This window comes from Neodiprion fabricii, chromosome 2 (genome assembly GCF_021155785.1).
Source record: "Neodiprion fabricii isolate iyNeoFabr1 chromosome 2, iyNeoFabr1.1, whole genome shotgun sequence".
In the NCBI taxonomy this organism is placed as follows: Eukaryota; Metazoa; Arthropoda; class Insecta; order Hymenoptera; family Diprionidae; genus Neodiprion; species Neodiprion fabricii.
In genome coordinates, this window is record NC_060240.1 from 28520181 (window position 1) to 28534481 (window position 14301).

General features: G+C 37.0%; 2 protein-coding genes across 5 annotated transcripts; one reads left to right on the plus strand and one right to left on the minus strand.

Annotated features, from left to right (window-relative positions):
- Position 1: 1 nt before the first annotated feature.
- On the minus strand, positions 2-4215 carry LOC124174697. The gene is made up of 10 exons (XM_046554088.1): positions 4168-4215; positions 2873-2970; positions 2596-2684; positions 2462-2537; positions 2232-2378; positions 1903-2082; positions 975-1103; positions 625-774; positions 265-377; positions 2-170 (listed from the first exon to the last, which is right to left on the minus strand). The coding sequence occupies exons 1-8, from the start codon at positions 4210-4212 to the stop codon at positions 747-749; spliced, it is 792 nt and encodes a 263-aa protein (XP_046410044.1). The 5' UTR covers positions 4213-4215; the 3' UTR covers positions 2-170; positions 265-377; positions 625-746.
- On the plus strand, positions 4030-7279 carry LOC124174699 (putative riboflavin kinase). Of its 4 annotated transcripts, none has more exons than XM_046554092.1 (6): positions 4030-4093; positions 4170-4231; positions 4384-4628; positions 4788-4939; positions 6374-6476; positions 6884-7279. In XM_046554092.1, exons 3-6 carry the CDS (start codon positions 4541-4543, stop codon positions 7006-7008), a joined length of 468 nt encoding a protein of 155 aa, XP_046410048.1. In that variant the 5' UTR covers positions 4030-4093; positions 4170-4231; positions 4384-4540; the 3' UTR covers positions 7009-7279. The 4 variants fall into 4 exon arrangements, with proteins under 4 accessions (XP_046410048.1, XP_046410046.1, XP_046410049.1 ...); XM_046554093.1 differs by having other exon boundaries at positions 4078-4093; positions 4519-4628; XM_046554090.1 differs by having other exon boundaries at positions 4033-4231; positions 4519-4628.
- Positions 7280-14301: the final 7022 nt, after the last annotated feature.

Sequence of the window (14301 nt, forward strand, 5' to 3'; positions counted from 1 at the left end):
ATAGAATGTAATACAGAGATGTAAGACTATGATGTAACTACAATTGCGCCAAAACGAACTGCTGTGACAACCCACTGCGGTGGCAATTATGAATTTCAATTTTGTCAAAGTTGATCCATTGTTGCGCTTAACTGTTTTGCGAGATCGCAAGATACATCGAAATTATTATGCTGTAAGAATTGATTTTCATGTAATTAGGATCAAGTTGATTGTGCTTCAGAAGTATGTGCAGACATTATCATGCGCCAAGTACAGATAACTTACTTCTACGTTTACATGACATAACCCTTCCGTAATGTCGGCGCTGTTCGACTTAGATTGCTGCTTTTGAATGCAATCAATTATACGCTGTAGTGTCTTCTCAGTGATTTGGTTGACTGTGGAATTACCGTAATGGCATGTTAATCAAAGTCAAGGTTGTCAGATTAATAGAGTGAATCGACGAATAGATCAAATACGATGTTCAAAAGGTTCCGATATACATAAAACGTTTTCATAGAAAATCTATCATGCTTCCTTCGAAATTGATTCAATTCACAGCCCTGAAAGGATTAAATTACTTGACCGTTCATACTCATTAGCACTTAACAACTTTGATACGCGATTATCAACGTGAAATGTTACAATGTATGTATAGGTGTAATTACAGCTCAGGTTCAAGTGCTGAAGCCTAAAATTTCCAGGGCATATAAGGGTTCCGTCAACTGGGATGAGGTCTTTTACCAAAGGATAGGTATCAACTGGAATCATAGCTTCTGCTCGTTCCTCGAATGACTAAAAATTAAAATGCTTCAATTAGAAGTCTCACGATTTATTACAAACCTGTGTATGAGATTGTTACTTGAACGATGATTGGAGTCGATCGGTTCACACTAGATTCGCTTGAATTACTAATTACTTGACCTGATGATGCTAAAATATAAAATAATCGCAGAAGAATTACGAATATCCGCAATTAGGTAAAAGCAATTCACCTGACACTACGTAATATCAAATCAATCGAAACCTCTTCGTTTTTTTGAAATACGGCTGTCGCGTCCCCGCTCTTTGCTTTCAGAGGCTGTAGATCCAGTTCGTAAAGTTTGATTGGAGAGATTATCCATCTGTTACAAAACATGATGAAGTTAATGCTGAAATAAAATTGCAACAGTCGCATCAATTTAGATGAATCGTTGAACCACAATTAATGCATTTGCATAATCAAATTATGCACGGAATTACTTTTTCCTTGCAGAGTTTCAATCGGTTAATGTTTCTACGTCGCTTCTCCACTATCTCGGCATGCGTCAGAGTAAACCTGTGAAATTGGGTCACTTGATACGTTCAATTGAATTATAGATCATGTATCTTTGTTAGAATTGTACGGTGAATCATTATCACTATCTATAGATGCTCATGTAATTTTAGGAATCGATTATACTATACGTCGTACGGGCTCAATTGGTCGAGTATGCATTTCACACCTGCGTCGTTTATTTTGTTTCCAGTTAATGTCAAACTTTGTAATGATCTGTTAAACATAGAAATTCCAATTCAAAAGCGTGTTCTGCAGAGGTGAACAAAATCAATGATCGCTGTATTTTGATATTGTTTCTCTGCATTCGATATATTGATAAAAGCCATGCGTGAAATATTTCTGATTTGAATTATGGTCCTTTTAGAATTTAAGAAATACAAGAACCGGAAAAGTGTATGTTTAACCTAAGAACAGGCAACAGACTGATCCAGTACGGATTGCCTGTCAAAAAAATGACAGGTGTTTTCCGTCAGACATTCAAAACGACGACATTTTACAAGGAAGGCTATTGGCTATAACCAGAAGCGACATCGAAAATGATGAAAAGAGAAAAGATTTACAAGGACAAGTAATACACCATAGTAGACAAAGAGTGGTATTCTTACCTGTTTGTCCGCAACATATTACCAATCTTTTCCGCCCCTATTTGAGAAATAGTATTATTTGCAAGGTTGAGCACGATTAATGTGGACGTACATGGTTCATCGTGGTAAGACAGATTTGAAGCTATTTTCGCCACTCCGTCGTCGTTTATTTCACACATTTTCAGTGATAGATAAAGAAGCCTGAAAATCAACTTTTCTTCAATTTTTTCACCTTGTTTTTTTCGTTGTACCATCTACTTCTGGTTCCAAATATTTTTATTCAAAGCTCAAGTCAGCGTGTATCAGTTCGCGGTCTCAACTAATTCGTGATAAACCAATTCATAACTTACCTAGTCCCTGTGGCACAAAGAAGGTGATGGTTTTGTTTCGTGTTCGAGTTCATGTCCAAATTCAAATCTTTTATTGTGGAACCGGGTTCGGCTAAAATTTGTGCTATTTTTGCAATTCCAAATTCATCTATGAGACATCTTTGTAATCTGTAAGGTTTAAACATAATTAATATACCAATAAATACTGTGTGGTTAAGATGTCAATTCATTGTCTTCGTTTTTAAAATTACTTCAGAGTCGTCAACGTGGAAAATTTCTTTATGCTGTTGTTTAGCGCTTCCAGCATGAATAAGTCAACATGACAATCTGTGAAAAAAATTGATGAATCTATGAAATTACACGATGAATTTCAACAGAAAATTACATTTGCTGCGCAGATCTACCGGATTGTCCAAGTGTACTTGATGATCGAATAATAAATTGAATACGGTTGCATCCATTTGAGGTTTTTGCCTGCGAAGAACATTAAAAAGATGTCTGTATTCGTGACTTGAAAGACGGCTTCTTAGAGACATGGAAAAAATCTGTGTCTAGACACGCAACCTTTCGAGATACAGAAGCAAAATCTTCGAGACACGGAGGATTGTTAATTATAGTTACGGCGTAATAATCATCATATTATACAAAATCACGTATTATACCTAACCGTTGTCAGCTCCAATGAAACTTTTCCAGCATCTTCTGTCTCATCTATAGGTTCTGCCAAAGTGATTTCGAAAGTTTGTTTTCCTCCAGTAATCTGTCGAAAATAATTATTCGTTATTATTTGACTCTGTGTAAAGCGATTTTGGGATTTTGTTCTCATGCAGTCCGCGATATTAGACATGATTGTCATGCTTTGAACCAAGTATTCCAACAATGAGATAATTTAATAGGGAATTACACGGAAGTATGGAAGGGGGTAAGCGCCGACGTTTGAGCATGACTGCAGAAAATCTGTAACGAAGTTTGGTTCTTTCGTCAACGACCTGCGATTGGGTTGCGGCGGATTGCTGTAGGCTATACGTCAAACATACAGTTACATGTCAGAGTCGGCAAAAATTTTGTTGTAATTGAACAATCAAAATCATTCGAATTTAAACGTTACCCAACTCACATCTAATTGAACTCTGCCTGGAAAAAGCTCGATTGGATTTTCTTTCTGTAGCCATGATACTGTTTAAAAAGATTGCTGTCGGTTATCCAAGGTAATTAATCTCTACATTAATTCTATCGCTTCAGTTGTTGAATAGCTGCAATGCTATGAATTTAGCTTCTTATAACCGTTGACTATATATCCTCAGTCAACGTTATAACCGTTCCAACATGTGTTCATCCGATGAAAAACATGTCACGAAGGTAAATTATCTCGGGGCATATCAAGAACCAGCTGTTCATCTATAGCTAAATTCCGCAGCTGCCAGTCAAAGACATTGACGAAATAATTAATTATTGGATAGATTGTTCAGATCCAATTCAAATTTTGAATCCAGCGGAACTTTGACTGATTGCTTTTTCGGTTCAGTTTGGTATCGTTAATGTCGTCACCTCTGATTCCGCGTGTTTTCGATGCTTACGAAATTGCGTGTTAAACGGCTCCCGCCGATAAAGAAGATATCGGATCGCTAGCACGGCTTCTCATAGCCCCAAGTCGACTTACCCGCTGACTACCGGTCACGAAAATTTGCCTAGGGTTAACCGTCTTCAAACTCTTTCGTCAACGGTTGACTAAAGTAGACCGCAAACCACTGATCTCTATATACTAGCTAGCCTTGGGCTTTTTTTATAATGGTTTGCCCGCGTTTGCCGGGTCAACGCGGTGTTGCGCGGCGTTCGCCGAGCTTGAAGTGGCTTGAAGTCAGATATTTGCGTAACCTGAAAACGTAGCTAAGCACAATAAGTATTGTTTGATAATGCTATTGTGTATTCGTGACGATGTATTTTCTTAATCGCTTACAGATCGGCTCTTTGTTGAATGCTGCGCGTACTTCTGCGCTCTCATTTCAAAGAGCATTCGAGAGGTATTTGATTTAATACTACAATTGCATATCATTTTATTGTTTGGCATTTCGCTCACGTGACCAACCATGTGACAATCGATTCCGTACGCATGTATGTACGCCCTTGCAGTCGTCATCGCGATTGTTTCACGTTTGTCGTTTATTTACGTTAGGCGGACTAAGACGCGCGAAATGTTCGTGGCGCGAGTGACGAAATGACACGCAATAGCTGGTCCGTATAATGATAATAAATGTCAGGCACTGGAGGAAAGAGTCATAAAACTACCGTTCTCACTGTACGATGAAAGCAGTCGCATCAGTCGGACTAAGATGTCTAGCACCGGCCTGCCACATTTCTCCGTCGGAAAGATAGTCAAGGGGTTTGGACGCGGATCCAAGGAACTGGGCATTCCGACTGGTTCGTATTTACGCATTCCTTACGCATTCGTACGCATATACATACACATTTCGTGAATTTGAACCGTTGCATGTGAAAAAAAATGGTTGCACACCAGATGAAGCTGATATTAATCACCATGTCTGGCACGACTTCTGATTTACCTATCTTATTTCACAGCAAATTTCCCAACCGAAGTTGTACAGAATCTACCCCCCGAGATCGGTACTGGTATTTATTATGGATGGGCATCCGTCGACAGAGGGGATGTACATAAGATGGTAATGAGCATAGGGTGGAACCCATTTTTCCAAAATACTCAGAAGTCGATGGTATGTAATTTACACATGTGTTTTATACATGATCCCAGTCTATCAATATTGAACCGCCCTAAGTTGCGCCTTAGCTCTGTTCATTATTTATCTGCAAAACGTTGTTCGTCATCTAATTCGTAAGATATTGATTTAAGTTTTCAACAAAATTCACTGGCAGGTGATTTGAACATCTTTAAGGTTCGTCGGCAAACTCTGGCTTTCCACTAAAGTCACTCCGAGTAACATGAAATTTATCTTTCTCTAAAATATTTAACCATTTGACACTTGTTTTTATTTACACAATATTTCAACAATATTTTCACTGTAAAGTTATATAAACGAATGATGTTTCTCTTCGTTGTTTGAAAAGAATATGCCGAGTAATCAGGCTTCTCGTCCAAGCTGGAAATTTGCAAAACTAAGAGACACGAAGGAAATCTTTTAGAGCGAATGAGCGAGTTGAGGAAATATTGAAGAATTTTGTTCGAGGTCGGGAAAGATTTTAAGAGAAGATACATTAAATTATTCTGGGATGGCTTGGCCATCGTAAATTTGTATGGTTTGCTATCTAAGCACATAGGACGTAAAAGTATAAAATTGCAATATATATTATTATGAAACGAGTTGAGCGACAAATTGAATTTCAGTTCTAGAAAATCTGAAAAGAACAGCTGGTTCAAATCTCATGATTCATGGCCAGTATGTTAATATATCTGCATGTAAACTTAGTTGTAATTGAGCTAATTTTTTTATATATAATGTAATACCATTGCGCGCTGGAATGGCTAGGTCACTATATATTTGGACAAGCTGAAATAATCCAGCCATTTGACTTTACCTGATGAAGTGTGGAAATAATTGCTCATTGATTGTCATTTCTTTTTCACTTAGCGAAATATTATATTTTCTTTGCAAATTTCGAGAGACTTCCAGAAATCCTCTCAAAATTTTTGAATCAGTCTAAAAATAGTCAATCATATCTCTGACCCTGTAAAAATCTCAAGACTGATATAATCAACAGTTTTTGGAAATGTAATTTTTTTTCGTTGTAGTTTACTAGATTCTTCATTCGCAGATACTTGGCTGACATCGTTTATCTGGGTATTTAGATGAAAAAATGAGTCGCTCTTTATTCATTCGAGTTCGGCTTTTCTTGTTTGTTGATATTTGCATTTCGTATAAACAGTAAGGACGAATCGTAAACATAAGTCAGCTGAAAAATTATAGGGAAAACAAGTTGTCTACATTTCGGGGGTGGAAATTCATCGGTTAGTTTTACAATAATCCTAACGGAGTTTTGATTACAAAATAAACAGTTTGTTTAGATGTAATCAGCGTAATAAGAGCGATATTACCGTTGGGAGATATATCGTGCGCAAAACCTACAATTTTCAGGGAACTTGTAGCTTGGTTATTCTAATAGTGACTATTTTAACAGATGTTTTTTGCCAGGAAACGCACATAATCCATAAATATCCTGGGGATTTGTATGGATTGGAGTTGAGGGTCGTGATACTCGGGTTTTTGAGGCCTGAAGCAGACTTTACTTCCATCGGTGAGGATTGTTATTATTCCACAGTTTCAATCCTAATGATAAGATCCATATCAATGTTCCATTTACTTCCCGCTGACTACGTTTTTTCAGGAAATTGTATTGAAGTTTTACCTCGAATAATAGAATCTGTATAATTGTTTCACCTTCAGGTTAACTTCATTGTTGTACTTTATCAATCAGAGTAAAAAATCTGATGATCCTTTCATCGTTGTGTTGAATATTTTCTAAATCATCACTGGAGGACTATTAATTTCCACTATACATTCGATTTGTTTCGTTAGCTAATCGCCTTTTTTACATTCCTCGCTCTCCTCGAATGGTTCATCCTTAAACAACCTTGCCCATAAAGTTTAGAAGGATTCTATTTCTAGAATGCGTAACAGCGCTACCTCATTCATATGTTTCAGAGGATCTTATAGCTGAAATAAAAGGAGATATCGAAAATGCCAAAAAGTGTCTTGATGAACCAGAGATGGCAGCCTACAAGACGCACACTTTTTTTACAGATCCGGCTTCGAACACGTTAGGTTGAGATATGACTCTCATTCGCTGTAGGCACTTGTGTGCGTAAAGAAATATAGTCAAAAATGTGAAGTGTAATGCACTTGATCGTTCAAATTTGCACAAGATGTGTTGATGCAATAATTTTACAGTTTTAATCGCTCGACAGGAACACATGTGGTTCAACATTTGTAAATTAATAGTTCATATATTCAAGCTGCTTTTTTAAAAGATACAATTATTTATCCCGTTATAAACGGATGCAGCCATTATTTTTCATTGACGTAATTTGACAAAATTCGTACGTGTTGGGGTGTGTATATTATATCAATTGTGTACGTTCTGATCGGGAAAATATTGCATAGGCTAAGCGGGTACACGGATCTGGATAATATCTGTACGAAGTTGCTCAGATATAAATCACGTGAGAGTAGCGTTTTCTTAGATAAAATTTCGTAGTAGCAGTTTCTCCGTACAATTGATGTTTAAAATGGATTGTGGTGAATGTTTTCTATCTGCTTTTTACAATACATCAGATTCTCTACTCCTAGACATTAGTATTAACAGAATATTTAATAAAAATATAATATTTTTAAACCATACTTATTTGCATTGTCATTTCTGAAGTGGAAGACAAGCAGAACAAATGCCTGGCCGTAATTGATTGATTGTTTTCAACGAACTACACGTGGAGAAGAGAAGAACACCGTGAAATATTTACCAGCTGAATATTCGAAGGCTGTTTAATTCAAGCGATGCTTTATAGATTTGCAAAATCCGCGAATACTCTGTAATTTCCGATATGTTTACCTGCCGTACAACGTACATACACATCTCGTTGAGGCATGTCGCTTTGCAGCGTTCCGTACCGTCCTGATTCGCGTTCGTAGAATGAAAAGCAAACAACCATCGTTCCACACCATTGATCAGTTGACGTGGGTACACCGTGTGTAATGTTATACGCGTACAATGATCAGCAATTTTATACTGGTAAACATAAAAGAAAGAAAATCATTTATCTGATGGACGTTATAAACCGATCGACACGTCTGTGTATTTGTATAATGTTATCGCATCGCGCGTGTAACTGAACGAGAATATATTTTGTGGTGGGATAATTGACTGAATGATTCTTTTGTATTTCGACCATGGAGAGCAGTAAGTATTTTAGACCTTGTACCAATATACGAGTAATGTGCAGGTATCCTTGAAACAATACATCTAGTATCTAATCATTATTCAAACTTTATGTTTATAACTCGATGAAAATGTATTAATATTCAAAATTTCAGAGCTTGAATTTTGTTAATCGTGAAGTTGAAGGTTTTATTTTTGAATTTATTATTGCAGTTAAAATTCTTTTCATTCACAATCGATATACAGTAAAACCTTACGCGAAGTATTTCAAGAACGATTTGAAAAAAACTTTGATTTACCTTGAAATTCAGGTATAAGTGTGCAAATAAAAGTATACCGAGAAGTTTCAAATTATAAAGATAATTAAAATTTTGACGAGTAATCAAGAGTTGTAAAATCCAGAAGTAGCAGCAACGAATGAAGTATAAAAGGTGAATAGAAATTTGTTGAAAAGGAATTTGCAAGATTCGTGAAAATTATTATGCCTCTATAAAACACATCTACGTTAATTTGACAATTGGCATAGTCCGTACGTAATATTAAATACTTCGACGTTTCCACTTTCATGTTCACCGCGTGTAATCTTGCGTCTTCTAGAGTCTAGACGAATCTGAGACTTGCGGGCATGCACTTTACTCAGGAGACACTTTCGCATACGTATGGGGAAGTTTTTCGAACATTCCTCGCCCTCGGTGAGCACTGAAAGAGCTTCAAAGTATCGCGGCGAAGTCTAGGCTGAGTTTTTCACGCAAAAAGTATTGAGCTTGCGATTCGATTACTCGAAACACCTGCTCAGCAATTTCCGACGATTGTACAATGTACTCGTGTATTTAAATGTTTCGTCACATCGTCGCTCACACCCAGTTACACGCAATCGCGATTTAACATATTTTTTGCAACATCTAGTAAAAAAGTTTCCTTTCATCGTACACGGATTGTTCATTTTAATTCAGAAAAATTACCATTAACAAACGCGTTTGGGAATAATTTGCTTGAGATTTTATGATAAAAAAACAAAAAAAAAAAAAAAACTGTCGAGATTCTGGGTTAAAAGAAGAAAAAAAAAAGTGTAATGTTAACCGCAAGGTATTATTGTTAGCGTTGCGTTATGAGAACTCGTAAGGCAAATACGAATTAGCAGAGAATTGGGTTCAATGTTGAATTTTAAATGGAACTCGAACGTTTTTTGTGAAATGATTTACGTACGATCTAATTCAAAGTACACGCTTAGTTGTTGTTCGCTGATAAGTTACACGAGAAACATTCCAAATGGGTCGAAGATTTAAATAGCCTGCAATTACAACCTGCACAGATATATGTAACATATTTATAGTATACGAAATTTGTTTTTCCCACCTACGTTTACGTGGGCATGTGTAGAATAATGATTTTGCAATTACGGCATACGCGTGCAACCTCGTATATAAATTGGCACGCATTCTGCACGCGAACGTTTTTTTTTTGTAACGTTTTTCAAACGATTCAAAGTACCGCACACCTTTCACAGTTTTTATTTCGGTGTGGGTAATTACGAAGTAAAAAAGAAGCAACATTTATTCTACCTCGTGTTCAAATTTTACTTTGCAAGTTCGCCGAGTTCCAAAATTTCCAAAATTGTCTTTGAAAATCGAAACAGTTATTTATTAATTTTTTTATATCTGTGTAACAAGGTTTCGAGAAAGTCACGTATTTTTCAAACTCGAAAAAATTCGAAACTCGTAGAGACTGGAGGAATACAGAGTCAGGAGAAAAATGTGGAGAATTTTCAAACGATAGTCGCGTTCGCGTTTTATTCGGCCCACGCGTAGTTCCGCACAGATTCTTTGATCTGGACTATTGTACGTACGTCGATCCTCGCGTCTTACACCTCAGGTACAGGGGTGGGATTCAGTATATCCTCGCCCAGCAATGCCGAGAGATTTTCAATCCGCCTAAGCCTGACAGGGAGGAACCTGATAAAAATTCATGTCTACGTAATTCCTTTTCGCGAAAAATGTTGTTCCATTTAAGGAGGTGAGTGCCGTATAAAGATATCAGGGATGTTTGGATCCTCAAATGAAATTCCAAAAATCGTCTCCCTTAGCTTTAAATCACCTCCTTAATTTTAGAATTCCTTAAATTCCCCTTTCATCGGATTTTTTCACTTTTTTCACTTTTGTTTTATCTGTTTTTTTTTTTTTTTTTTTTTTCACTGGAAGAAGGTAGAAACGCTTGTTTTTCCCGAAATAATAATCTTTAAGTTCAATTCTAAAATGCACCTTATATCTCGTTACTTTTCACAATTTACACAACGTGTCAAGAAGTGTACGCTTTTCAGTTTCTTAGCGAAGTTTTCCAAAACAACGAATCGTAGAGTGCACTCTGGAAGGTGTTCGGTTTCATTTCGTCATTCTTGACAAACGGTAAAAAAAGTTCCACTTTCGTTACTGTCCGATTTATGGTTTCTTCAAACACAAAAACAAAAAACTGCCCTTCGTCGATTTTGAAAATACACCTCAATTCAAATTTTTTTTGCAAAAGCAAGTATGATTTTTATATGAAATTTAACAAAATCTGCGCTGCATTGTTTACATGATCATGTGATTTCAATGCGAAAATGTGATTATCTTTACTTCGTTCTCCTTTATCTTTCGTTGATTTAAATTTTTATTTTTCCCGGCCTACCTTTGTTCCCAGTTAAAAATTGACTCATCTTCTATTTCGCGCGCCATACGAGAGTCTCGAGTCTAGACATCTGTTTTGGCGTCAAGCGATCTGTTTACCTACATCGCGTATCAAGTCTCGACACTGTTATCGCAGCCTTCCATCTCATTTTCATAATCCTCTTCTTTCTCGGATTTTTCGTAAAACTGTGACCGCGAAATGCTACCTCGGTTCTGATCCGACGTACCCAGCGAATATTCCATGGAATGTAAAAGAGAAAAGAAAAAAGAAATAACAAAATAAAAGCAAGGATATAAAAAATGGAAATCCGCCTGCAGAGTGCCTTATACGTAATGTATTCACCTATCGGCGAAATATATGATATAAGTAATTTATCAATGAAATAATGAAAAATCGTCAAGCTTCTATACTTTTAATCTATATAGCTGAAAAATTTTCCGTTTCATACAAAATCATTACCTTTTCAAACAATTTTTGTAAAGACACATTTTTTCACGCAATTACGGACGTACGTTGTTTTGTTAGTTTACGTAATTATACTTTCGAGGCGTGAGTATTTTATTTAACGAGTGAACAGGTTATTCACTTTTATATTTTTAAACTGGCCGATCGCTAGCGAATTTAACCTATTCAAGAGTTTCAACATTTTTTATTATTTTAAATGTGGTATCATAATATATCACCATCCTTATTTATTTATTTATCAAGCTCAACGGGCATAAATGATCTTTTACTAATAATAATATATGTAATGCACTAAATGGATACAAAAGCAAATTTCGTCTCCTTCTCTCGCAACTTGTTCTTAGCGTTGCGATAAATGAGTTGAAAAAAAAAAAGAAATAATGCCATCAATTGAACGTATAAATAAATACTTCGCCGCGATAATTAATAAAAAATAAAAAATAAAAAAAGAACACAGAGATTGGAACCGTTAATAAATGCACCGCGATTGCAAAGTGCCTAGGACGTAATGGAACAGCATTATTTTCAGTTAGCAATGTCATTTAGATCGCGCGAGTTATAAATAAATCGAAGCCAAAAATAGGTCCAAGGTACAACAGGTTCCCATATCGATATCTGTGTTGGAACTGTGTTAACATGACTAATTTTCATACCGATATTAGGATCTTTCAGCAGCGAATTCGCCGGCTATATGCATTAGGTATACATATTCACCTTCAGTTCGTATAATTATACGTTTATTTAAATGAATTCTGAAACTTGAACGAGAAAAGTTTTCGACGTTAGGTATGAGGTTGGTGTATTATACCTATGTTATATCTACATACACACCTGTATACAACATGGAAATTCACCTTATACCTATGAACTAATTTGCCCAACACGAGCTTCGCAGATTTCCCTTATACATTCGAATAATACAGACGCCTGTACGCGTACCGGGGTGTTTCAGAAGGGAAAAAAATGTACGATTTTCCACCATGGCACCTCCTAAAAAGTTTGTTCATTGATTTTTCAATTTTGTACATTTTTTTTAAAATTAGAGGCTAAATTTTTGTCTTACCGTAACAGACTTGTAATATCAAGTCTCCAATTGATGTTTTCGAAGTGGACCTTGCGACTTTTTCACCATTAATTCAATCTCATGAAATAGTTATAATTCGATGTGAACTTTTAATTTAGGAGGACAAGATTCCCGGATTATATATCGTTGCGTTACGGATCGTCATCTTTGGGTCGAACATCAATGCCAGGAAAGAAATAATAATTAAAATACTACAACGTGTTTCTTCACGAGATGAAAAAAGTGAAAAATCAAATAAGCGCGATCTTTTACGTGACGTAGAACGCTCATCTCTTCGCAGAATATTTCCTTTAGCCTGAAGAAATTTTATAGGGGGTGTCACGGTGGAAAATCGTAAATTATTTTTTACGGAAACACCCTAATACATACATATGATACCAATTACGCAGGGAGAAAGAGAAACGATTCGAGCACCGTACTACGACAAACGTACCGCGCGAGGGGAAAGAATGAAGGGGGGGGGGGGGGGGGGTGGGGGTGGGGGAAGTGGGCAACAAAACGGAGATACGGAAAGGAAAAACGTTGCGTACGTATACAGGAGCAGAAATCGCGAGTACGAGTACGGCGGAAAAACCCGAAGGAAAAAGAGTAAATGAAAAAAATTCAGATCGCGTGCAGAAATCTCCTCCGGACTGCAGCAGCGGCAGCAGCTGCTCGCTTATCCCGCACGTTTTACGTACCCACGTCTACCTCTTCGCCTACTCAGTTTTATCACCCAACGGAGTAACGCAGCACGCCAGCTTTCAAAGGATGCAGGGTACACCCACATGCACGTGGTCCGAGAGCTCGAACCTATACCTGCCCGACTCGTCTTGAATGAAACAAAACCGTGGAGAATAAAACTCGAGAAATATAAGAAATGGCAGTAGCCGCGGAAGAATTAAGAAGAAAAGAGGATAAGCGTGAATAACGGCTCAACGCGAGACCGAGTATTTCGTACAATGGGAGAAATTTCATTTTTTATGATTATGTGCGTTGGTAGAAAATCATACCGGAATAAGTATTGTTGTAAAATAATTATGTCAATATTCTTGAAGTTATGCGAGAAAATGTGACAGCGGTAACTATTCCCTGCGATTCCAGCTGTCGATACTATATTTATTCGTTATCGGAACGTAAAATCTGCTGGTTTGGTTATAAGTGACTAAATTTTTTCAGTCAATAGCGTCTTAGCGTCATTGATGCACCAACGAACGTCAATTTATCGCAACAGTCACCCAAGTTATTACATCGATAATTAACAGACCGCTGTGATAAAGAATAGTAACACGTACCCGATTTGCTGGTTACATCTACAAAAATCGTTTTCATTATGAACCCGGAATTTCATCATTCGATTATGGTATACCTACTGCAACCGTGATGATGCGGAAACCGTTTGCCATTGAAAGGATTTTTATAGGGCCGAAGACGCTGACGCTTCTCTCGATCAGCGATCGGCAAACGAAAATGAAAGAGGCGTCGAAAATCGTCTCGCGAACCTCGGCATGTGTGTTACATAGGATATGTACACTGTACACATGAGATGGGTGAAACCGTGTAATTCAATATCGTTGCTTTTTGCACCAGAGAGAAAGAGAGAGAGAGAGAGAGAGAGACATGATCAAGTTACTTTTGGGATTTTGGTTCACCATATTGAATTTTCAAATTTTCTATTCAGATTCGTAATCAATGACCAAAGAAAGCTCCCTTTACCAAATATCGACATCCGTTCGGTACGTTTTATTTACCCCCGAAGGGGTGAAATGGGGAAATACACCCTCTTGCGGGTACGTAAGGTTAGAGTTGAGATAAAAATCTGAAAAAAGGAGGGAATGAAAAATGACCTTTTTACGGACCACCCTAATACAAGTTCGATTCTCGCGTATAATTTTTACCGGCACCGCGTTGCAAGGTAAGAGTTCCTATTTTTCGATCTCCTCTGTTCTTCAAACTTTGTAATCGAACAATTTTTCGTCTCATTTTATCCCGCGA

Coding starts and splice junctions, on each gene's coding strand:
- LOC124174699 (XM_046554090.1), top strand. CDS start 4,146: ATGTATTTTCTTAATCGCTTACAGATCGGCTCTTTGTTGAATGCTGCG. Junction 4,940..6,373: donor AAAATACTCAGAAGTCGATG/GTATGTAATTTA, acceptor GTTTTTTGCCAG/GAAACGCACATAATCCATAA. Junction 6,477..6,883: donor AGCAGACTTTACTTCCATCG/GTGAGGATTGTT, acceptor CATATGTTTCAG/AGGATCTTATAGCTGAAATA.
- LOC124174697 (XM_046554088.1), bottom strand. CDS start 4,212: ATGAGAGCGCAGAAGTACGCGCAGCATTCAACAAAGAGCCGATCT. Junction 2,685..2,872: donor TTGGAGCTGACAACGGTTAG/GTATAATACGTG, acceptor TGTTCTTCGCAG/GCAAAAACCTCAAATGGATG. Junction 775..974: donor TTGATATTACGTAGTGTCAG/GTGAATTGCTTT, acceptor TTTAATTTTTAG/TCATTCGAGGAACGAGCAGA.